General features: G+C 43.2%; 1 protein-coding gene across 1 annotated transcript in view; it reads left to right on the top strand.

Annotated features, from left to right (window-relative positions):
* Positions 1 to 25,840, top strand: part of SERGEF (secretion regulating guanine nucleotide exchange factor) — a 235,719-nt gene that overhangs the window by 48,396 nt on the left and 161,483 nt on the right. The window contains 1 exon segment of the mRNA XM_003993032.6: positions 1,907 to 2,073. Within this exon segment, the coding sequence (XP_003993081.1) occupies positions 1,907 to 2,073 (167 nt within the window).

The following is a 25,840-nucleotide window of genomic DNA, read 5'->3' as shown; positions in this document are numbered from 1 at the left end:
GATGCTAAGATGTTTTACTTGATAAGAAAGGATTCATTGTGGGACTTGTGATAACATAATTCTTCGATAGTCTTGCAGATAGCAACGTGCTGGTTCTTTCCAGCAGAACAATGCTAGGGTGAGCTCAGAAGTAACAGTCTCCTCTTTTAGCTTCTTGGGACTCTCCCTGCTAAGGCAGTCTGGTTGTAAATCCTACCCAGCTCATGTAGAGGGACCGTTTGTCATTTTTGGATGCTTTGTGGGTCCTGGGAACATGGGCTTTTTTGTGGGTCCTATAGAAGTGAGGGAAGGATATTGAGTGTTGAGTGTTGGTTATCCAGTGATGCAGACCCATGTGAAAAGCCAATACAGAATAGTACCATGGGCTAGTAGAAGGAGATGTGGCTTAGCTGTGTGACCCTGGGCTAGTCACTTCTCTGAACCTTAGTTTCTCACCTGTTAAATGGGAACATAGTTGTTGATGAGGACAGTAATAAAGGTGGCTCACAGGAGGGTGGGTTTCACCCTTTCTGTGGAGGATTGAGGGGTCAAAAAAGGCTTCACAGAACTGGTGGTACATGAGCTGGACTGTACAGGTGGAGCCATAGCTTATCAAATGAATAATGTAAGGAAAGGGCTTCCACGGCAAAAGGAACAACACATGTGAGGCCATGAAATAGCATATCCGAGGGAACCCACTCCTAGTTCCTGTCATATACCTGGTACCCCATGGGCTGCACAGACTTTTTTCCCTCTTTGAGGAAGCTCAGAACTTCTTGTGCACTTCTTGGTATCTCCATTGGTGTCCATGAGCAGATTGATTCTGAGGACTTTATCCCTTCAATATTCCGACATTTCCCCTATGAGTCTGTAGTTGTATTCTAGCTGACACTATAAACCATATGTTGAATGTGGGGCCAGATGAAGCCTTGATACCAAACACAGTAGTATCATAATAGTAGGTTTGTCTAGAATTTAATATGCATTGCTTGGTGTTTTGTCTCTTAAGCAGAGTTTTTCTTTGTTAAAATAAACATGTATAAAGAATTTATACAGCGCACATGGTTATGCATATTTATTGCGGAGAATCTGTTAATAATCTATGCCTCATCGGATTTTGCATTTCTGTTGAAATAACAAATGTGGCACTTGGTACAACTGAACGAGTTCGGTGAATTTTTTCTTATCTGGGAGAAGAAAGGCGTTTCTCTTTTTTCCAAATTCCATTTTCTTCAATCATCTTTTGCACTGGCCAGCTTCCCAGGTGGTGCATCTGGGGAACTGAGGCTTTCCTGGCTGTAAATGATTTTGTCTTTTTTCCCTTCTCTCACTCCCTTCCTTCTCGCACACGTAGACACTTGCCTTGGGACTATGAGAATTGCTTTTTTGGGTAAGAGCTTAGACTCTGAAGATTCTTTTATGTTATATGGAAAGAAAACACATGAAATTGGCTTTAATGGTGCTAAGAGATTATGGCATGGGGCAGGTCAGGAGCCTGGGGGACTTCTGGGTAGCCGATGGGCCCCACCATGTTGGGTGAGAGGGAGGAGAACCTGAGAATAGAGATCTGGGCAAAGTGCAAGGAGAGATAGAGAGGCCATAAAGTGTGGTTGAAGAATTCCCTGTAGCCTGGTGCCTGTCTTTTAAAATGCAGGTGCACGGCTTTAGAGTCTGCCGTCTGCTGGAATCCAGCTCTGGTGCTCACTGCACCACAGCTTGATCTTGGTCATGTCGTTTTACCGAACATCAGTCCCCACATCTGTGAAAGTGTGAATAGTTGTGCTTTCCCTGTAGAAGATAGGATGGTTCCTGGTACATGGTAGTTGGTCCTAAAATAAATGTTCACAGTTTCTCTTGTAATTCTTTGCCTACCCATGAGAGTATAGCTGTGGAATATAGCCTTAATTCAACTAATGTTTGTTTTTAGAAACCGGCAGAGTGTTTACCTGGGGCCGAGCGGACTATGGTCAACTAGGGAGGAAGTTGGAGTCTCGTGAAGGCTGGAAACTACAGAGTCATGATTCATCCCTCCCCTGCTCAGGACCACAGAAGAGCATGCCTTCCTGTCTGCACTGCTTAACAGGAGCAGCTGAGGTAGGAATGACTTTCCATAGATGTGATACATCTCTTTTCCTTGTCTTTCATCGAAACAGTTACTGAGGTCCTACGGTGTGCTTATAGTGAAGGCATTATGGTATGGGTTCCATGCAGGACTCTTGCCTCAAGAGGCAAGAGGGGGTCCTTGCCTCAAGTTGCTTGTGGTTTAACATGGTAGAAGAGGGAGTTACCTATACCTCAAGGCAGACCGTGTGTAACTCCTTTAGAGAGATTCCAGATACTCTGTGTCCACTTCAAAGAATGAGAAATGAATCCAGGCTACTGTGATCGGGTTAGGCTAGTGTCATAGAGGCCACAGCTTTGAGCGGTGCCTTGGAGGATAGATCATGTTCGAGTAAGTGTCTGTAAGAGAGAAGAGGACTTTCAGGTAGGCACAAAGGCCAGAACAGAGTCACAGGGTAGGAAAGTAAAGAAACTATTTGGGGAACCACTGGTGGGTCAGTTTGCCTAGAGCGTGGGGTGTCTGTAGTATCCAAAAGATGGGTTGCAGCCTGATCAAGGGGGCTTTTTTACTGAGCTAAGTGTTTTGCACTTCAGTTTATGTTTCCCAGTGCAGAAAATACTGTAGTTCAGTTGCTTATCAAGCCCCTTTAATTCCCTGAAATGTCTTGAATTTCTACATTTAAGGCAGGAGTCTTAATTTCTCCAGGGTGTGTGTTTCTGTTACTAAATTTTACTTTACTGTTGTCCTTAAAAAAAGAAAAGGCTAGGTTTTTGAGAAGAATGAGGATGGCCACGGAGGAAATGTGCCTCTGAACCCAAGTTGGCTTAATGAAGGAGTTCAGTCTTCATTCAGAGTCTGTGAAAAAAATTAATAAGCCAGCGAGACTTCTGTAATTAGCATCAGACTAATTACAACCCTCTTCATACCTAGAGGGCTTCCCTTCCCCCGGGGCCTGCCTGGCCTCCTCCTTCCGGGTATGTAGGACGGTTCTCAATTTCTGCTTCACATCCCAGACCGCTCCTCCTGGGCCTTTCCTTAGTGCTGGGTTAAGTCTGTCTGTCTTTCTTGCTCTCTCTTTTTCTTTAATTGACAAGGCACTCATTAAACAAAATCAAAAAGGCAATTTAGACATGGTGGTAATAATAATAATAATAATAATAATAATAATAATAATAATAATAAAACCATCCTTAATCTTAACCACCTTAACAACATTCCCTTTTGCATGTACACATGTACATACTTTCCAAAGTTTCAGTGATAGTACTTATGATATTTGGTATTCAGTCTTCATTTATTTTATCACAGATGCTTTGCTTTGTTTTTCTGATCTCTGAGGCCATTTAAAATGGCTGTGTAACATTATATGATTCGAAGGCTCTGGGATTTTCCAAACCATTCTTGGAATGTTAGACATTTATATAATTTCTTCTCTTTTGTCACTGTGGTGGATTCTGCAGTGAATACCCTTTTGAAGTGTTTTTTAAGATACAGTCTTAAGGATGAAATTGCAGGGGCAAAGGCCATGAGCATCTTTATGACCTTTGCTATATTTCTCTAGATTCTGTTTGAGAGAAGTTGACCTCCCCAGCTGCGAATGAGGGAATGCAGCATTGTAGCTAGTACTGTCTGCTTAGCCAGTGAAGGTGCTGAGAGCTTGGTACCAAGTGCATTAAACCCTTTATTCTTCTCTGTCTTTTCCAGAACATTTAAGACTCCATGGTCAGGTAGCACAGCAGAGGCACAGAGGCTTCACGGATTTTTCTGAGTCTCTGGTTTTATTGGCAAGATCAGGATAATAATACTTACCACAAAAGGTCATTGATGAGGATTATACCCAAGGTTCTTGGCATGTCGCAGGCACTCAGTAACTGTTGGGTCCTTTCTCTTCTTTGCCTTTTAACACCCTGTGGTGGCCATCGTGTGTGGCAGCACTGTGACAGATATGGCCAGTGGAAACCTACAGCCTAAGAGCCTGACATTGATGTGACTTTTGTTTAGCTTCTTAGTAGAGCAATCTGAGGAGGTGGCTTGAGCCTGGAGTGCCATGGCCACTCCATTTTAGTGCTCCCTCCATCTCTGCTCCAGTCTCTGGAGTACTGGCACGTCTATTTGCTGGTCCCACTGCAGGTTCAGACGCCAGGCTATCTCCTTTTGGTAAATTGGGTCTGGGGATTATCCCCCCTGTTGATGTCCAGGTCTGACCCATCAGACATCTATTTGCCTGAGGCCCAGAGCCAGGCCAGTGGGCAGCTATAAGCCACTAGGAGTGGATTCACCTTGGAAAAGATAAAAGCCATCCTTGAGTAGGTATTGCCCTGGGAGGGACTTGGCCAGGGAGGTGCAGAGACACCTGGGGAGACAGGAACAGCCTTGAACTAAGCTGATGATTCCTGACCTTCAAGGAATTAAGAGTGGCCCCGTAGCTGACCAGTTGCCTTCTTCTGTGTCCAAGGGATAAGCAGAGTGAGGAGTGAGGTGTCTGGGCTGGGATCCAGAGTGACAGCCCACAAGAGGAGAAAGCACAGGTGGTTTAACCATCCCGTCTTGTGAACAAAAGAAAGCAAACGAACACAATGTTACTTGGTGGTGATTATGGTCCAGGCAGCATACTAAAAACTTTACGTGTGTTATTTCATCTTCTCAATAAAACTGCGTGCCGGTGTTATAATCACTGCTTTATGAATAAGGATACTCAGGCTCACAATGGGGAAGTCACTGGCCCCAGATCACACAGTAGGTCAACAAACAGTGGGGTTGGGACTTGAACTTGAAGTACTTGAAGCTTACATACTTTCTGTATAGATGAAATAAAGTTGCATCTGTCCTTTTGCATATATACCCTCACCTGGATGAAAGTTCTGGGAGTCTGGAAGGCAGAGTCTCTGATTCCCTGAGAGCCTCAATTCTTTCTTCTGAGCCATGCCTCATCTCCAGCCTGAGAAGGACTTTGAGATTATAGACCTGGCAGGCTTCCCTTTAATGTTCTCACAGTGGTGAAGACTATGTGTTTCATGCTCTATCAGCTTGGCCTTAGATACTCGGCCGTTTTGGCCACTCTTAGAAAATTCCAGGGATAGCAGAATAATTGGGATTAATCTCCCCCATGTACACATCAGGGCAGAGTGTGTGTGAACCACAGCAGTTTCTCAGACCCCAGGCAAGGCTGCCATGTTTCCCAGGGAACCTTGGCTCTAAACTCTGCCCAAAGATGGAGGCAGAAGTACTTGTGCTCACTTAGTGGGTCCATAGGGGCTCCCTAGGATTCTGAAGCAGCTAGAGCTGGGCACCTGGTGTGTTAGTGGAACCATCAGAAGACCTGCTTGACTGAAGGTAAACAGCCTCTGAGGGGACAAGGTCTGGATTAGGAGTCCGAAGACCTGGGTTCTAGCTCTGGTTCCGCCCTGATTGAGTGAATTTGGGAAAGCCCTTTTCCTCCTGTACCCTTAGTTCCCCCATACGTAGGTGGGGCATGTTAGACCAGATGATTCCTGATGTTTCTTACAGATCTAAGAGTACCTTCCATTTCTGATTCTTATTTTATGGAAATGATCACTACTTAAATTTATAATGACTCTTGCCCCTGGAGTCCCTCAGGGTCATAGCCAAGATCACTTGACCCCTAGCTGCTGGCTCAATTTTGGCAGACCTGAGCATGTTAACTGATCCAGAAGTTCTAGGCTTTAGTACCACCTGAGCCTTGCTCTGCCTTGTTGCCTTGGCTCTGTTCTCTGCCCTTGTTCCTTGTCCCCAGGGGCTCCTGTTCCAGTTTAGGTCATTGGGATTTTAGTATGATGCTGCCGCCTAGTCCTCCCAGGACTTGTCGTTCAGCTTTGATTCCTGTCCCCGTGGCCGTGACCTTATTGCCAGGGGCAGGCAGACGTTTGTGACACTACTTCCTACCACCTGCCGCCCTTCCCACTGGCTCTGTGTGTGCTGTCCCACATTTCCTGCTGTCCTGAGTTTACGTTCTTCTTGGCTTTGGGATCTTGCCTATTCCATAGTCAGCCTAGTAAATGTTGGTTGATGTCTGCCACGTGCCTATGTTGACCACACGGTGGTGGGGAGGGAGGTAGTTACAAAGATAAAAAAATACATGTCTGTGCCCTCAAAGAACTTCCAGGTTTGTAAATCCTTACTGTATAGAGTGGATGTGCTATTAGAATTGCATATGAGGGGCGCCTGGGTGGCGCAGTCGGTTAAGCGTCCGACTTCAGCCAGGTCACGATCTCGCGGTCTGTGAGTTCGAGCCCCGCGTCGGGCTCTGGGCTGATGGCTCGGAGCCTGGAGCTTGTTTCTGATTCTGCGTCTCCCTCTCTCTCTGCCCCTCCCCCGTTCATGCTCTGTCTCTCTCTGTCCCAAAAATAAATAAACGTTGAAAAAAAAAAAAAGAATTGCATATGAAAGGCCAAGGGAGCAGGGAAGATGGAATGATTTATGCTGAAGACAGCAATCGAACAGAAATGTTGTTTGAACTGGGTTCTTAAAAACAAGGAGTTTAGCAAAAGGAGGATATTCCAGGCAGAGGGGATAACATCAACTGAAGCTGTGAATCTAGATCTGTTCTAACTCCTGGAATGGTCAGGATGCCTGCCCATCCCAGTGGGCCAGCCTCGGTTTGTGGTCTAGCTGTCTGTCTAGCCTGTCCCGTCCCCACCACCCATCTTTCTGGTAGGATTACTGTCTGAAGGAAAATAACTTCCACAAACGTTATCTCATTTGATCCCAGCATGTTGCTGTGAAATAGGCCAGACTTGGAATGATTATCCTCCTTTTACAATCGAGGAAACTGAGGCCCAGAGAGGCTAGCTAGGAATTAGGAGACCGCCAAGACAAACACCGATTCCCAGTGTTTCTGAGGGCCTTGTTCTGGGCTTATTCTGCAGCCATGGTCCTGAGTCATGTTCCTGGTTTAAATTCTGCCCACGTTTGGTTGAGGAGCACCAAATCCCAGTCAGGGAGCTCAGTGTACATGTGCATGTGCGTGCACACACACAGCTATTGGAGCAGGAGCGGGAAACGTGGAGATAAACAAGAGTGGAACCAGGGATTGGGTAATTGTCAAGCCCGGATGCCATCAACCCTCACTTTGCTGCAGGACTAAAGCTGTTTGTTGGAGGATCTACCTGTGCACTGGGTCTGGGTGAAATCTGTCAGAATGAGTGGGAAAGAAGCTATTTTTAGTTTGCAGAGTCACTCACTCGGCTGTGCTAGCTGAGGTTTGAGCCAGTCCCCTACGCTTTCCACAGTGTTATTTCAGAAGGAGAAATACCACTCGGATGCTGTGTAAAACCCATTAACGAACCTGGAAGTTTCCAGGGCGTCTTTGTCCTGCAGCTCCCTCGGAAGGCTGCCCTTCCTGAATGACCTTCCTCCTTTCCTATATTTAATGCACTTCTAATTTTAAGTTTGTGTCAAGACCGTGGGACTTCGGTGCCCTAAATAACACAGAGATCTACCACCAGCAATCAGCTGAGTCCGGAGGGCTCTGACAGAATTCAATACAACCTGAAAAAGCATTCCCAAGTAGCTCTCTGGTAAGTAACCTCTAGCATCATTGCCGTTCTTGGAGGAGCATGAGGTCTCTGAGACGAGGCAGCCCCGGCAGCCCAGACCTTCCAGGTGTGGCAGGTTTTAGAGGCCACCCCAAATGGGGTAGCCGTGTTCACCCAAAGACTGTTTTTGTTCGGAGGTTAGCACAGCTAGCATATCTGTGCTGCAGCTGCTGACCTGGCAGGAGGAGTAATCACACAAAACGAACGTCGAAGCAGTGGACTGGATTTGTCCGTGTGAACACTCGGAAGAGACCGGGCTGTTTTGTTTGAGAGGGATGCTGAAGGACACGATAACAGCAAGCACTTCTTTACTACCTGCCGTTCTCTTATTTACTCACATTTATCATCTCTTCCCACTAAAATATTGGACCTGGGAGTGCAAGGGCCTTGTCTGTCTCGTTCAAAGCTGTGTTCCCGGTGTCTAGAATAGCTCCTGCACTGTGTTGGTCCTCAGTGGATGTTTACTGACTGAATAAATAAAAACAGAATGAAAGAAACGGTTTCAGTGGTACGTGACCCTCGTCAGCTCCTCTGCGCTCTCTCCCTACAGTCTGTGCTGCTCAGTCCCAGGCCAGCTCGGGAATAGGCATTTCCATGTGTTCAGACATTTGGGCATCACATGTCCTGCAGAGCCAGAGAACAGATAGGCTCTGACCCCGTCGTATGTTTGAACAACCCAGAAGTTTCTTACGGAATCTGTTGATAATGAGGCTTGTAGTCCTTTAGTGCTTCACAATTTACCAAGTGCTGTCACACATGTTCATCTTCAGTTTTTTTCTTTTATCCAGCAGATGCTTATGTATGCCTGTCTGTCCAAGCACTACGTTAGGCAAACGGGGGAAGCAGAGAAGGTGGAACAGTTCCTGTGTCAGATGCTCGTGAGCTACTGGCGGGGCTCAGATCAGTTCATTACGGGACAAGCTGAATGTGACAAAGGCTGGAAAAGAGTCTGATAATGATCCCATCCTTTCCCGTGTCCTTGGGGACCTTTTCTTTCTTGCATTTGCAGCCCCTCTGGTTCTGTTGGATCCTGTAGGGTTGGGGTGTGGGGTGGTTGGGGTGGGAGGTGGTGACTGGAAAGGCTTCCTAAATTGGAAGCTTTGACATTAAATTATTTCTCAAGGGAGCTAATGCAAAATAACAGGGGAATCTTGGCAAGAGCTTGCATTAGGAGGAAAGCAGAGGAAGAGCAGCCAGATAGAGACTGTGTATTGACAAGAGAGGGAGAAAGCAAGCCAGGAACTGCAGTGTTCTCAGAAGCTAAGGAAATTTCAACAGGGAGGTCAGGGAGGTCGGGGGCTGAGAAAAGATGGCTGGGTTTGGCGATGGGAGGTTTGTGGTGTCACCTCTGAGGGACTGAAGCTGGGACATAGGGAGTGAAGAGATGGCGAGAAATGCAGGCTGCGGGTGCATTTCCAGAGATTCTGTGGCCAGAGGAGGATGAGAACAAGGTCGGGAACTGGGAGGAGAGCTTGGCTCGAGTTAGTTTCGTGAGCTTGGGGAAACTGGAGTGTGTCAGAAGGCTGAAGCAGAGGATTAGAGAGAGGGAGAGCGCACTGTGGGTAGAGATGCAGGAGGCAGGGGGTTAGCGGAGCAGCGCGCCCAGGGAGATGAGAGAGGCTCGAAATCTCTGTGAAGGGGTTAGTGATAAGACGGAAGGACGCTTTCTTGCAGGACAGGAGTAAAGAAAAAAGGGGACATGCGAAGATGGAGGTTTGGAGGTGGAGAAGAGAAGTACTTTCATTAAGGTGTGTCCATCTTTTGTCGTTATGTTGCATCTTCCTTTTATTTATTCAGTAAATGTTTACTGCATCCCAGCATGACCCACACACAGTGCAGGTGCCAAGAATTCACAGAGCAGTGACAAAGTTGGTGCCCAGTGCTGTCACACGGTACTTACTAGTTGCTACGGTAATTATTAATACGTCTGTCTCTGAACCAAACATTGAGTTCTTGGAGCACAGACACTGTCTTATTTACCTATGCGCATTGAGGGCCCAGCTTGATCCACAGTGAGGCATTGGTGCAACTGTGCTGAGAAAAGGATGAGAAGCCCTGTTGGGTGGCCTAAGTCTTCCTGGTTAGGTTGAAAGTCAGCTTGTCTGCTGGAGTGATGACGTTAATGTGGGCAGGCCTCTGGGCAGGGATGAGTTGGCTTTACTCTGTAGTGAGTCCCTCCGGCAACTACTGGGAAATGGCAAAAAAAAAAAAAAAAAAAAAAGACACTTTTACTGGCTCTGACCCCCAAGTGGTGGGCAGGACAGTTGTTGCTGCCCTCATTCTGGGGGCGAGGGAGCAGAAGTTGAGAGAGAAAGCTGGCACGAGCTCCAGGTTACGCAGCACATGGTTACCCGGTTCAGGGCCTGGAACCCGGCTCACAGAGCCCTCACTCTTCTCATGGCCAGCTCTGTACAGCAACAGCTTCCTCGGGACGGTTCTGACCAGAATGTTGCCCTGTGCTCTGGCTTTGGCTCTCACTGGGTGGTAGTTCTGTCTGACGGACACCTAGCAGCTCTCTCCAGACTTGCAGTCTAGGTCACTGTCTAGTGAGGAACAGCAGGAGGACAAGGATAGCCCCAGCAAGGACAGGGGCAATGAGGTTCACTCACGACTGTGGTCAACCATAGTCCTGGCTGGGGTGGCGGGGCTGACAAGCCAGTCTTGAATGTAGAGTGAGACCTAGGTTGGAGTTTCTGCTCTGTCACCCACAATCCGTGTGACTTCGGGTCAGTCAGACCTCTCCAAATTCTGCTTTAATCTTGCCCACAGGGCTATCAAAATATGCAAATAAGATCTATAAGGGTTTCTGTAAACTCTAAAGTGACGTACAAGTGTTCTATTGGGTTCATTGGATATGAGCCACTCTGTGCTTCAGACGTGGGTTTTGTTGTAAGAATGGGTCAGAGCTGCTCGTCTGTCTTAATCACTTGGGATCTTAGGAGCTACATAGAACTGTCCTGGATCTTGTGATAAACACTTCCTAGAATCAGAATCAGTGAATGTAGTGGAGGCCAGATGCTTGGTAATCCACGACCAGTCTCCACGCAGTGCCACAGAGTGTGGATTCCTGTCGAGGTTAGCCATCAGTGTCGACAGCAAAGATGTTTCTGGCTGGCTTTCTCCCAGCTGCAGAGCAAATTCATCAGCCCTGATTTAAAGTCCCAGTGACCTCATGTGTCACCACCGTGCTCTGCAGCATTACGACTGGCCCAGGCCGCACTCAGGGTCACCCTAGAGCTGACCAGCTGTCTTTTGTTGCATTTGACCTTGAAAACTGGGCTGTCCCAGGGTGAAAGTAAATCATGCAGAGGTTTAGAGGGAAAGCAGAAGCCAATGAGAGTTTAAAGGAGGCTGCGGTGGTTTGATGAGAGAAATGTGAGTTCTGTGAAGGCCGGTTGGCCAAGGGACTAAAACTGTCTCCATCTCTGCCACTGTCCTTCTAGCTTGGACCCCCATTATCTACCACCTAATTTCAGTGGCATTGTCTCAAGGGAGAACCTGTTGTCTCTAGTTGGGCCTCATTCCAGCTGCCCCCACCCAGCTGCCAAAATGATGTACTAAAATATAAATCTGATTTTGTTATGCCCTTAAACCTTTTTTTTTTTTAAGATTCTTAATAATACAGAAAAAAATTCATTCCCACAATAAACATTTATTGGAACCCTACTATATGGAAGAAACTTAGCCAAGTCTTTATGATATAGAGGAGGATAAGACCCAGCCTCTTCCCTCAAGGGGAAGGAGAAACACAGTCTGTAATCCCCACAGCCAGTGTGCAAAGAATGGGGTTACTAGAGCTTAAGTTTTGGGGTTGTTGTTGGCCTTGTTCACCACTGTATCCCCATCACCTTGATTAATGACTGGCACATAGTAGGTGCTCAGCAAATAATTGTTATAGGGATGAATGTGTGCCTTTACTTTTCAATGGCTTCCCACCCAGAATGAAGTCCAACATCTCTGGCTTGATATAAGAAGCTCTTCTTGGGGCACCTGGGTGGCTCCATCGGTTAAGTGTCCAACTTTGAACATGATCTCACAGTTCAGGGGTTCAAGCCCCACGTGGGGCTCTGTGCTGACAGTGTGGAGCCTGGAACCCGCTTCATATTCCCTGTCTCCCTTTCTCTCTCTCTCTGCCCCTCCACTGTTTCTGCACATGTGTGGGCGCTCTCTCTCTCTAAAATAAATAAATAAACCTTAAAAAAAATTAAAAAAAAAAAAAAGTTCTTCTTGATCCTGTCCCTGTCAGGATACCCAGCCTCACCTCCTACCAGTCTTTCCCTTGCATTCTGCATTTCATCTGTACTGAACCAACAACATTATCATATTGTTTGATACTTCTGAGTCTTTGCACATGCTGGTTCTTCTGCTTCCCTTTGCCCTTGGCTGCTGGGACAATTGCTACCCGTCCCCCAGTGGGTAACAAGGATGATGTCTTACATTCATCTCAGTATTCCTGCCATCCGGCCTGACAAACCTGCTTCTTTTTTCTTTCTTGATTGAATTTTTCTTTGCTTGGTGTCATTACCCACTTTTCCTTGACTGTTGAGCTGCTCTCTCTGAAGCTCTTTTCCACCTTCCCTCTACTTTCCTTGTCCCTCATCCTTCTTGAGATTCCAGATCTGGAGTTTGCTGTGTGCTGGCTAATGGAACCTGGCCTTCCTTTTGTCTTTCTGAAACACCTTCTCCCTTCCACGTGGGCCCTGTCCAGACAGCTGGACCTCTCTGCCAGTTCCACTGCACACGAGCTATACCCTGAATAGGGCATGGATTTTGCCAGTCTCATTACCCAGGGACTGGACTCTGTGTCCTGGATCCTGATCACTGTCTGGGACCTTGTTCTGAATGGCTGATTCCTCAGTAAGATGCCATCTGCTTTATTTTGAGGGTTGAGGCTGCTTGGAGCTTCCTGCTTGGAGGCCCTTTTTGGTATTGGCACTGGCCCAAATCAGCCCTCTCACTGCCAGGCCCCTCACTTTATATTGGATGGCTGTTTGAGGAGCCTGCCCTGTAGTCACCCCTCTTTCCCAAAGGTTATTTCCATCTAGTTCCAGCCCCGTCTTGGCCTGAAGTATCCTGAGATGCTGAGACCTTGCCTGGTAGGCACCTCTTGCAGTAGATAAAGAGAAACGCTCTGGTTACTTCCAAGGAAGCAAAACCAGGCCATTCTTTTGGGATGTGGCTCTCAGAACCCCAAGACCCCCATTGGTGGAGGGACCACTGAATTATGACTAGAAGGGAGAAGTTAGTCTTTGTGTGATTACGTAACTCCCTTTTGTGATGCAGTGGCTCTCTCTGTGGGAGCACTGTCAGTGGTGGTAGGGACCTCCCACACCTGCAGATTGCTGTTTGGGAGGGAGCTCTTTTCCCTGAACGCCTGGTATCATCCAACATTGGGGGAGACTGGCTGTGGGTAGCAGAAATGGAAGAAATCAGAGATGTCTTTGCAAAAAGACAGTTTCTACGACAATCAATTGTGAGGCTTTTGGCTTTTCAAAGAGGTCAGAAGTGTGAGAGGAAAGGGAAGCAGGAGGCAGAGTGGAAGCCTGCTTGTAGGCGCTGGGAGGCTGCCTGTAGCTCCCATGAGGACCTTGCCATATGCCACTTCAGGAGACCTAGCTGGCTGGGGACGGTTGCTCACGGCTGCTGAACAAAATGTAGGTCGTTGTAGCCAGTGCTCCCCAGGATTGTGTGAGGAAAGTTCCTCACTCCAGAAAGGTAACTTAGTCATTCTTGAGGATCTTCTTTGTGGTTTTATTTCCACGTGATTCCTTTTGAGTGAGATTTTTTTATTAATAGTCTGGAGCATGCATATCATTTGAAGATAGAATATGTATGAAGGAACAATAAACAGAAGAAGGACTTGGAAGAATCAAGAAAGTTAACGTTGTGGTTTCATTCTTGGACAAACTGCTTTACTTCTCTGAGCCTCAGATTTTATGTCTGTATAATAATAATTATTTGGCCTACCTCTTCAAGTTGTTGTCAAAATGAGGTTGTGAATATGAAAACATTTTGTAAACTGTGAAGCAATAAATGTAAGTTATGTTAGTCGATTTCTTTGTCATATCCAACTTTCTCTGGGTTTTCAGGAAACCTCAATTTCCTATAGCTCTTTGGAAATTGTTATCTGTTATCATAGAGCTGGAATTGATGTGAATCGTTTCCATGATTCTTCTGTTCCTCTTAATCCATCAGTACTTGTTGAGTACCCAGGTTGCATTTGAGCTGTGGACTTAGAATATGACAACAGGGAGGACACAGTCCTAAAGCTCTGTAAAATGGGATGTGATTGATAGTATAAGTCTCCTACAGGTAAGAGCTGAGAACTTGTGAACAGAAAGATCTAGAGGTGGTGTCAGGGAAGAGTAGTTGGTTAGGTCTCTTGAGTCTTTGGGAAAGCCTCTTCAAGCAGATGACATTTGAAGGCTGGGCCAGACTGAATTTGAAGGGGAGAAGATCAAGTCTCTTCAGGCTCCTGAAGGATCTATGGGAGCTGGTTCCTTAGAGGTGACAAATGTGGAGATGTTGTTGGCAGGTTTGAGTACTCAGTTAAGAAAGACTTAATTAGGAACAATAGGAATTTTTAGAAATGATAATGTTAGCTCCTATATATTGATCATTGTGTACCATGTATTGTGTTAAGCACTGTATAAATATCACTTTCTTTGTTTTCTCGACGTTTATTTTTTATTTTTGGTAGAGAGTGTGAGTGGGGGAGTGGCAGGGAGAGAGGGGGAGACAGAGAATCTGAAGCAGGCTCTGTGCTGACAATAGCAGGTTTGAACTCAAGGACCACAAGATCATGACCTGAGCTGAAGTCAGATGCTCGACTGACTGAGCCACTCAGGAGCCCCTAAATCTCACTTTCACTTCTTACCACATGCTGGTGAAGCATATACTATTTTATCCCTATTTTGCAGATGAAGAAACTGAAACTTGATGAAGTAACTTGTCTGAGGACACAGGAAATAGAGCTAACGTAGTGGCGTGTGATGGACTAGAGGGCATGCAGGTGCCTAGATAGTGGTTTTCCAGGTTGGAGGACAAAAAGGTAACTGTGAATGGTGCTCACCTCACCACCACCCCTAGAAGTCCAGGTGGTTCCAGAAGAGGTGGAGCCTGTGACAGCTCATTATCTGCTTCAGGGCCTGGGCGCAGGCTAGGGGAGGTGAGCAGAGCCAGAGTGGCTTTCCTTCCTCAGAAACTGCCACTTTAAAGCTGGGACAATGAAGTGTGCCTTTGAAGAGCTGAGAAAAGATATTTTATTTCCTTATGATCCCTTCTTGGGCTTCTGTTCTCATTCAGAGTGGCAGCAAGGATGAGTTTCAGAGTATCCCAAGCCCAGCTCCCTTGCTTGCAAACCCAAATTGTACCACTTCACAAGGTTCAGGTTACAGTTCACCCAGTTGAATTCTTTTTGGACAAGGCCAGTTGCCATTTCAAATATAAGCTACTTGAGGACAGGTAAGGTACCATGTCTCAGTTGCAGCTGTATCTTTAGGGCATGGCACAGTGTCTGTCAGAGAGCACGTGGCTAGGATTTGTTATGGAACTGAATGGAAACTTTTTCTCACTTAGAGTCTGAGTCACGTGTGGCTACTTTGATTTTACTCTAATATCTGATCACCTCATCTGTGGTCATCTTCCAGAGGAGAGCATATGGTGCTACAGAGTGGGCACTGTATTTTAGGGTTGTTTTGGATCCCATGCCTGTCCTGTTGGGCAGGGGGTAAGGGGCTACTCACACAGGAGGCACCTGGAGAAGCCTTGGGAGAGCTCCACCCACTCTGAAGCCAGCTTGGAGAGACCTGCTGTGGGATAGCTGTGTTGGTAGCTAACAGAGTTGTGATACATTACTTCTGGAAGGAGAAGAACAAAAACAGAATGCTGACTCCTCTCGTCTCAGCATGAGGGTCGTGGAAATATAAACATCTTCCTTCATCTGCGGTGCTCCATCCCTCAGATGCCTTTTTAAAGGTGAGGACACAGAGGCATGTAAATGGTACATTTCCCTTTGCACTCCTCAAGGTGAAATTTCTGCTACTGCACGGGGACTTGCGGGAGCAGTTCTGTAGTTGCTGCTTTACAATGCATTTATCATTCTGCTCCTCTGGCACATTTGGCCAAGCTGCATAATTCCCCCGTTCCTTCCTACACTCACCAGCTCTGTGATGATGATGCATCTGGTGGCCAAAGCCTCCCCGATCAGCCTGTGTTATAGTGTAAAGAGCAATGTATTAGCTAATGATGACAGCAGGTGGCATTCACCAAGTCCCAGTGGGGTGCCAGGTTTTCTGCCAAGCGCTTTCTAGACATCATCTCTTTAATCTTCATGACAATCCAGCAGAGTTGAAATTATTCTTCTTCAGTTTGCAGATGATGAGAGTGAGGCTTGGCTGTGGCTACTTGTCCAAGGCCACATGACTAATAAGTGACATAGCAAAGCCTATGCTATAAGATACCAGTTTCCATTTTGAACTCTAATGTGAGTTCACTGTGGGATCTGGGGCCAGAGACTCTGCTTCCCTGGGCTTCAGTTTCCTAATCTAATGAGAAGCATTCCAAGGGTCTTCCAAAGCTCTAAACCCAGTGCCACTCTGATTTGGTTAGATCTCTTTACTTATCTGGATTTCCTTAAGCTTTGAGAATTTTTATTTTGTTTTATAGTGGCAGGCTAGCTGCTATGTATTCATTCTTCACTAAAAACATTAATATCAGGCAATTAAGAGTATACATGACATAAAATAGCATGGGTCAGTACTCTCCAGTAAAAATGGTCTGTATCGGTCCAGTCCAGTAGCTGATAACCACGTGTGGCTACTGAGCACTTGGAATGTGACTAGTGTGACAGAGGAACTGAATTTTATTTATTTATTTATTTAAAAAAATTTTTTTAAACGTTTATTTATTATTGAGAGACAGAGAGAGAAAGAGCATGAGCATGGGAGGGGCAGAGAGAGGGAGACACAGAATCCAAAGCAGGCTCCAGGCTCTGAGCTGTTAGCACAGAGCCTGGCTTGGGGCTCGAACCCACAAACCGTGAGATCATGACCTGAACTGAAGTCAAACACTTAACCGACTGAGCCACCCAGGTGCCCCATGAATTTTAAATGTTATTTTAATTTAAATTTAAATGGCCACATGTACAGTAGCTACTATATTGGACAGTGCAGGTATACATAGTATAATAATATAAAACCAAATAGAGTATATAGATTCTTCCATTCTCATCTCATTTGTAACATGTCTCCTGTATTCCAACTAAGGCTTCTGATTACCATGGTTAATTTTTCTGGAGGTTTAATACTTGATATATTGTTCCACTTGTATTCTGCTTTCAAATTTTAGCATACTCAAATATGCAATATTGCATCATTTTTCTCCTGCTTATGAGGAAAATAGAAAAGATGGATAGTGCTATGTCATTTTTCAGATAGGGAAACTGAGGCATAGAGAGGTTAAATACGCTCCTAGGAACTGAATAAATACTTTTTGCGTGGATAAGTGATTTACCTAAAGCCATTTTTGGAGTTTTAGACCCAGGACTAGAAACTTAGGTCTTTTGATTCCTGGCCAGAGTTTCCTTTATATTTCCTAACACTGGTCTGCCAAGCATAGAGTAGAGAGACTCTGCTCATTGAAATTCTTTCAATGTTAGTGGGGGAACTTTTTCTTTTTATTTGATTCCTTTGTGTACTATTTGATTTTTTAATTTTATGTAGGCATCACTTGATTATAATAATAATATAGATATTTGAAAAAAATATATGAAATGCTGAGTCTGCATAATGGCACTATCCCTGTTTTGTAGTTGTTGAGAGCTGTCATGCTAGTCAAACAGACAAGCGTGTTTTTCATGTGGAATCTGTGGTCAGAAGAGGATTGAATCCTATCCTGATTCCATTTCTGGTAATGGTGAAATAGTTCTTTTGGACCAGCCCTCTCACAGAAAACAAGTATAAATTCAGACAAAATGTAAAAAAGAACTACCTGATCGAACTGGAGAGTGACCAAAATCAGGCCCATTCTTCACAAAGATATCAAGGTCCTGAAGGTCAAGGAAAGACTGAGGAACAGTTCCAGACTGAAAGGATTCTAAAGAGACAGGGCAACTAAATGAAATGTACTATCAGGAACTAGATTCTTTTGTTGTAAGGGACATTACAGGAACTAAATAGAGTCTCAAGTTTTGTTGGTAGTTACATACCAATGTTAATTATTTAGTTTTTTAAATTTAAATGTTTATGTATTTTTATTTATTTTTTAGAGAGAGAGGGCATGCGTGGGGGAGAGAGGTGGAGGGAAAGAGAGAGACAATCTCAAGCAGGCTCCATGCTCAGTACAGAGCTTGGTGCGGGGCTTTATCCCATTACTCTGGGATCATGACCTGAGCCAAAATCAAGAGTTGGATGCTCAACTGACTGAGCCACCCAGGTGCCCAGCTTTTTAGTTTTGATGGTTGAATTGTTGCAATGTAGAGTGTTGACAGTTTGGTTGACAAATACTCTAACATATTTCTGAGTGGTAGGGCATCGCTTTGCCTAATTCTCTCAGAGATCATTCAGAAAAAAATAGAGAAAGAGGGAAGGTAATATAGAGCAAAGATGGCAAAGTGTCAATATTTAGGGAATATGGACGAAGGGGTAAACAGGAGTTCTTTGTATAGTTCTTGTAACTTTTCTCTGAATTTATTTCAAAATGAAAAGATTTTTTAAAACTTAATATTGAATGGTAATGAAAATAGAACACATAAACATTTGTAGGATGTAGCTAAAGCAGTGTTTTGAGGGAAATTTATGTCTTTAAATGAATATATTAGGAAGAAAGGACAAGATTCAGTGACTTAAGGTTCCATCCTTAGAAGCTGAAAAAAGAAAAATTAATCCAAAATAAGTAGAAAAAGGGAAATATTAAAGATAGGAGCAGAAATTAGTGAAATAGAAAAAAGACAAAAATAGTGAAAAATAATAAAACCCAAACCAATTCTTTGAAAATATCAATAAAATTGATGAAGCCCTAGCTGGACTGATAAGAAAAAGGAGAAAAAGATTGTAAAGTACCAGTGTCAGTAATGAAAGTATGTAGGTCACTACAGAGTCTACAGACATTAAAGGATACTAAAGGAATATTCTGAACAACTTTGTGCCAATAAATTTGGCAAATTAGATAAAATGGATGACTTAAAAAAATACAATTTACCAAAACTGACACAAGATGAAATAGAAAATCTGAACAGTTATACATCTGTTAATTCATTATCAAAAATTTTCCCACAAAGAACCTTCTAGGCCTAGATGGTTTAACTGGTAAATTTTATCAGATATTTAAGAGAAAAACACAAGTTTTACACAAACTCTTTCAGAAAATAGAGGAAGAGGAGTGAATGCTTCTCAAATCATTTTGTGAAGTCAGCATGGTTCTGATACCAAAACTTGACAAAAACCTTACAAAAAAAAGAGAAAATTATAGACTAGAATCTCTCATTAACAAAGATGCATATATATCTTTAACAGAATATTAGCATATCAAATCTGGCAATATATGAAAAGGGAAGTTCGTCATGACCAAGCTGTGTTATCCCAGGAATAAAAATTTGCTTTAACATTTGGAAAAAAAAATGTAATTTTCCATACTAACAAAATAAAGGAGGAAAGCCTTATGATCATTTCAACAGATATAGAGAAAACATTGAGAAAATCACAATGTGCTATCACTGTATACTTCTTAGGTATAAGTAAGACAAGACAATAAGATGAGAGATAACAAATGTTGACAAGAGTATGGAGAAAAGGGAACCCTTGTACACAGTTTAGTGCTAATATAAATTGGTATATACATTATGGAAAACAGTAGGAAGTTTCCTAAAAAAAATTAAAACTAGAAATATCATGTGATTCAGCAATTCTACTTCTGGTTATATATCCATAGGAAATGGAATCAATATCTTGAAGAGATCTCTGCACCTCCATGTTTATTGCAGCATTATTCACAGTAGATATGGAAACAACATGAGATATGGAAACAACATAAATGTCCATTGATGGATGAATGGATAAAGAAAATGTCACACACACACATGCACGCACACACACACACACACAGAAGAATGTTATCCATCCCTAAAAAAAAAAAAAAAGAGGAAGTCCTACCATTTGTAACACTATGCATGAACCTGGAGGACATTATGCTAAATGAAATAAGCTAAACACAAAATGTCAAATGCTGCTTGATCCCACTAAAATGTGGAATCTAGGAAAGTTGAACTTATAAAAGAGTAGAATGGTGGTTGCTGTGTGGGGAATCAGGGAGTTGTTGGTTAAAGGGTAAAAATGGCTTAGTTATGTGAGATGAATAAGTTCTGGAGATTAATGTATAGTATGGTGACTATAGTTAATAATACCGTATCATATACTTGAAATTTGCTAAGTGTGATCTTAAGCATTTTTACCACACACATGCACACAAAAATAGTAACTGTGTGAAGTGATGGATGTGCTAATTAGCTTATTGTGGTAATCATTTCACAATGTATGTCAATATCAAATCACTTTGTACATCTTCAATATATACAATTTTTATTTGTCAATGATACCTCAATAAAGCTGGAAAAATTTGACATCCATTTGTGGTAAAAACTCTTGGGAAATTAGAAATAGAAGGGAACTTCTGCAATCTAATAAAGGGCATTTTTAAAATGCAAATGTCATAATTAGTGGTGAAAAATTGAAAGTGTTTCTTCTAAGATCATAGTAATGCCAGTGTGTTTTCTCTCATCATTTTTGTTCAACATTATACTGAATGGTTCTAGTGAGTGCCTTCAAGTGAGAAAAAGCAATAAAAGGCTTAACAATCAGAAAATAAGCAAATCTATTTTCATCCACAGATGGCATGATTGTTGACATAGAAAATCTTAAGGAATCTATAAATAACTATTAGAACCAAGAAGTGAATTTAACAGAGTTCAAAGTCAGCATTCAGAAATTGATTATATTTATTATATAGCAGCAGCAAGGAATTTGAAGATATTTAAAAAGCAATTTCTTTTATAGTTACATTACAAACCATAAAATATTTAGATAATAAATTTGACAAAAAAGTGTAAAAGACCTGTACATAAAAACTACAAAACTGTGCTGTGAGAAGTTAAAGACCTAAATAAGTGGAGAGATATATCATGTTCATGGATCAAAAGACTCAATGTTGTTTTCTGTTCTCCCTAAATAGATTTGTAGATTTAAAGCAATCCCATGCACAATCCCAGGTGGCTTTTTTAGGGGTAGAGATTGACAACCTGACTCTATCTAACGTATATGGAAATGTAATGGACCTTGAATAGCCAAAGAAATCTTGATAAAGTCGAAGGATTCACATTACCTGACTTGAAGATTTGCTATAAAACTACAGTATGTCAACAACAAAAATACAAATAACTTGATTAAAAAATGGGCAAAGGACTCGAGTAGATATTTCTTTAAACAGGATATACAAATGGCCAGTAGCATGTGAATAGATACTCCGCATCACTAATCAGTAGGGAAATGCAAATCAAAACCATAATTGCCTATGACAATTACCTACATTTATTGTAGTGAGCATTGCATAATGATTAGAATTGTCTAATCACTATGTTGTACATCTAAAACTAATATAACCTTGTATGTCAACAATACTTCAAAAAAAAAACCTACAACGAGATAACACCTCACATTCATTAGGATGGCTGCTATAACAAAAACAAAACAAAACAAAAAGTAACAAGCATTGGCCAGGATGTAGAGAATCATGCACTGTTAGTGGACATGTAAAATGGCACAGCTGCTGTGGAAAACAGTCTGGTGGCTCCTCAAAATATTAAATATAGAACTACCATATGATCCAGCAATTCTTCTTCTGGGTATGTGTTCCAAGGAATTGAAAGCAGGATCTTGAAGAGTGTTCATAAGAGCATTTCACAAGAGCTGAAAGATGGAAGCAACCCAAGTGTCCATTGACAGATGAATGGATAAGCATAATGTGGTATATACAGTCAATGGAATATCATTAAGCCTTAAGAAGGAAGGAAATTCTGACACATGTTACAACACTGATGAACCTTGAGGAAATTGTGCTAAGTGATATAAGCCAATCATAAAAGGCAAATACTGGATGATTTCACTTACATGAGATGCCTCGAGTAGTCAAAAATAATAACCACAGATAGTAAAATGTTTATTCATAGTGGTCCCAAATTGAGAACAGTTCAAGCATCCATCAATAGGAGAATGGATAAAGAAATGTAGTATAATCATACAGTTCAAAAGGAGTGAAATGATTCATCCAACAACATGGATGACATCTCAAAAACATTATTCTGAGTGAAAGAAGCCTTACACAAAAGAGTACACACTGCATGATTCCATGTATGTGAAATTCTAACAGGCAAAACTAAAAGCAATAATATTAGGTACACATCATCTCTGTTTCATAGATGGGGACACTGGCACTCAGAGAAGCTAAACCCTGGTCCAAGGCTGCACAACAAGTCAGTGGCAGAGCTGGGCCTGCCACACAGATGTCCTGACTCCCAGTGCACCATGTTTTTCACCACCCTGGGTGGCCTTGTTAGCATTCTGGGATGTTAGTACATCAGTACCTTGAGAGGAATGCTGAGGGTGCAAGGTGGCTTAGATTTCCTCTGACTCCTCTTTTTGGCCTGGAAGTGCTCTTCCAGCTTTCCTATTGACCCTACTAGATTGGACTCCATTGATCTCATAGACCCCTTCAGTTCTCCTCTTCTTTGCTAGACTGGAATAGGGAAGGAGCAGTCAGGCTGCAGAGTGCACTGACTGGGTTATTAGAAAGGACTTTTTTAATCTTTTTTTTTTTTTTTTTTATGTTCATTCATTTTTGAGGGAGAGAGAGAGAGAGAGACAGACCAAATGTGAGCTGGGGAGGGGCAGAGAGAGAGGGAGACACAGAATCTGAAGCAGGCTTCAGACTCTGAGCTGTCAGCACAGAGCCAAATGCAGGGCTCGAACTCATGAACTCTGAGATCATGACCTGAGCTGAAGTCGGATGCTTAACTGACTGAGCCACCCAGGCGCCCCTAGAAAGGATTTTTTTTTTTTAATTTTTTTTTTCAACGTTTATTTATTTTTGGGACAGAGAGAGAGCATGAACGGGGGAGGGGCAGAGAGAGAGGGAGACACAGAATCGGAAACAGGCTCCAGGCTCTGAGCCATCAGCCCAGAGCCCGACGCGGGGCTCGAACTCACAGACCGCAAGATCGTGACCTGGCTGAAGTCGGACGCTTAACCGACTGCGCCACCCAGGCGCCCCTAGAAAGGATTTTAAGGACAGTGCACCGACTGGGTTATTAGAAAGGATTTTTCTGGGACTCTTTCCTCTGCACCTCTAATTAAAAATAAAACAGGCAATAACTATGCTCCTCCTCCTTTCCAAATATTGCTGAGAATCTTTGTGATGTTCTTGGTTGCATGTCCTGGTGATATCTGAGCATTATGTGCAAATTGAGAAAGGGACTGACAACACCACTACCAAAGGGGTTTTCTCAAGGGAAATGACCACGTCTAGAACAGAATAGCTATCTGCTGCCAGACAGACAGGATTCCGCTGACTGTGAATTTGACCTGGAGGCTGGCCTTTTCTGTGTGTTTTGCACTCTGGGGATACCCTTTGGGTCTTTGTTTCCCCCTGGCTCATCCACCCTTCTACTCTCGCCTCAGGCTAACTCGTCTCCCAGGAGTCCTTCAGGAGTCACACAGCCTGTGATGCCTGGGCACCCCTGATGATCCAGAGGAAGCCAGCAGCACACTGTATTCATGCAGTGAGGTGGCACCTCAGCTTCTATGCAGTTAAATGGCCAAATTAATTCACTGTTGTTAGCAGTCCTCCCAGCTGAGAAGACTCATGGCAGTTCAGAATGTTCTGGTGCAAGAGGGGGTGCTGAAGAGAGGTGGATTTTTCTGTCTACACAAATGCTCTTGCCTGATGAACCTCGATACATCATTACCTTGGAAGCCAAAGGTCTGGGGAGGTAGATGGAGACAGGTTGGTGGGTAGATAGAAATCAGAATAATAAAGTCCATCTTCCTTTTTAAGTTAGAAAGAAAAAACTCTTGTTTCTACCTTGTTGTCTAGCTTGTTTATATGTTTTTCTACTCTTCCTTCTTTCCTCTACACTAATCTTCCTTTCTCTTTCTCCTTGCCTCACCCCTCTGTTCTTCCCACCCTTGTCCCATTCTCCACTCTTTTATCTTATGTTTTCTGACAATATGAAAACAAGGAATCATAGGGAAAATACAACACATCACCAAACTCTTGCCCACTCCCCAGGTAACAGAGTCACTATCTTGGAGGAGTCCAGAATGTAATGTTCGCTGATTCAGAGCTTATCACATATTATGCATTGTCCCACACAGTTTATGTTGATGAAAGCAAGGCTGTAGCCAAGTCAGGGAGGACCAAGAAACCAAGGCAGAAATGGATTACCTTTCCCTAAACTCCTTCATTTCATCAGTTTAGTTTCCCTTGATACCCCCATGTACTCCTTCCTGTCTTCTCTGGTGGGCAGTATAGATGATTGCAGCTTTGTTCAAGCATCTACTTACCATTGAGGTGCTGTGTGTTCACTTTCTTTAACGTGGTTCTGTGTCATCCGTCCTAAAGAAGCAGGGGCTTTTCTGTCTCAACCTATTACTAGCATGTCCTGTCATTTCCTGCTCGCTCACTGTCCATTATTTCCAAGTCCCAATGTTTTGATCACTGACAACCTAAAATTACTAAAGTCTCCTGTGATCTTCAGCAAAAAGACCCACAGGAGGTGGAAGAGTCTGGGGCGCCTCATAATATCAGGGGTCTAGAGTCCCTGGAGAGCCAGGGTTTCTCTAATTTAACATGTTGAACTGGAAGTCAGGACACCCATGTTCTACACCTGGCTTGCCAATAACTTGCTGCATAGCTTTGAATAAATCACTGTCCTTTGAGTCCTGGTTTCCCCATCTGTCATAAGCTTTGGTGCCTGTAGGGGTGTAGATAGAAGTTAAGCTTCTTATACTGTATTGTGACCAATCTACACCCCTACTCAGGTATATTGTCTTTTAAAATGCTTGGTGGGCCAAACAAAAAACATCTAGAGGTTGTATTTGATACTCTTACTCGTTCTTTCCTCTCCCATGGCATACCTGGGACCACAACTGCAGAGTAAAGCCTTGGGACCAGTTTAAGCCCCCAGGGATGTTACCATGAGCACTGTATCCCAGAGCCAGTAGCAGAGGCCCTAGCAACATGTTTGCTGGCCAGAAGGGCCTTTACCACTTAGAGAGTTAGTAGCTGGTAAGGGCACAGTAGCCATTAGCTTCTAGGGTTGGTCCCCTTTAGGGTCTCTCTTTCTTGGCCACTGACTGCCTGCTTTATCCTTGAGTGTTAGGGCACTGGTCAGGAAGGGTACGACCAACCCAACCAAGCTCTACCCTGCTAACAATGCAGGACACATCTTGTGGATGGAGGGATTTCACAAAGGGCTCTAGAATCCCAAGTTACTAATGTCTTACCCAATCAGGGGCCTTGTGGTCATACAATGCTGCTTGGGTCCTCTCCCCACGGATTCCATTTTAAGAGCATCCTTACTGTTAGAAAGCTCATCCTTCCTATTTGTTTTTATTACTACTCTGGGAGGTAGTAGGACAAGGACTTTTTAAGTATAATTTTAAATTTCTGGTTATAAAAATAGTGCATGCTCATTGTAGGATTATAGAACATCAAAACCATCCATAATTTCACAACCTAGAGAAAACCACTTATAACATTCTAATGCATTTCCCATCTTTTATATTTATTTTTTATAAAATAAGATACTGTGTGTATTGTGTGTTTGCTTTATATCTAGATTTTCTACCTGCAATTATATTGGGAACATATTCTCCATATTATTAAATTTTCTGTAAAATAATCACTAACATTAAGAAATAATATTCCATTATTTGAATATTCCACAATTCATGTGATTATTTATGGAAATTTAGATCCAAATTTTTCCTACTAAAAATTGTGTCTTGATCAACATAACTACTTCAGAGATATTGAAGGTTTGGCTCTGGACCAATAAAGCAAATATCACAGTAAAGTGAGTCAAACAAATTTTTTGGTTTCCCACTGTAAAGGTTATGTTTACACTATATTGTAGTCTGTTAAGTGTGCAATAGCATTATGTCTAAAAAAACAATGTATGTACCTTAATTAAAAA

Source organism: Felis catus, chromosome D1, assembly GCF_018350175.1.
Source record: "Felis catus isolate Fca126 chromosome D1, F.catus_Fca126_mat1.0, whole genome shotgun sequence".
Lineage (NCBI taxonomy): Eukaryota > Metazoa > Chordata > Mammalia > Carnivora > Felidae > Felis > Felis catus.
The sequence above is the reverse complement of the archived record's forward strand: the minus strand, read 5'-3'. Positions and strand labels throughout refer to the sequence as shown.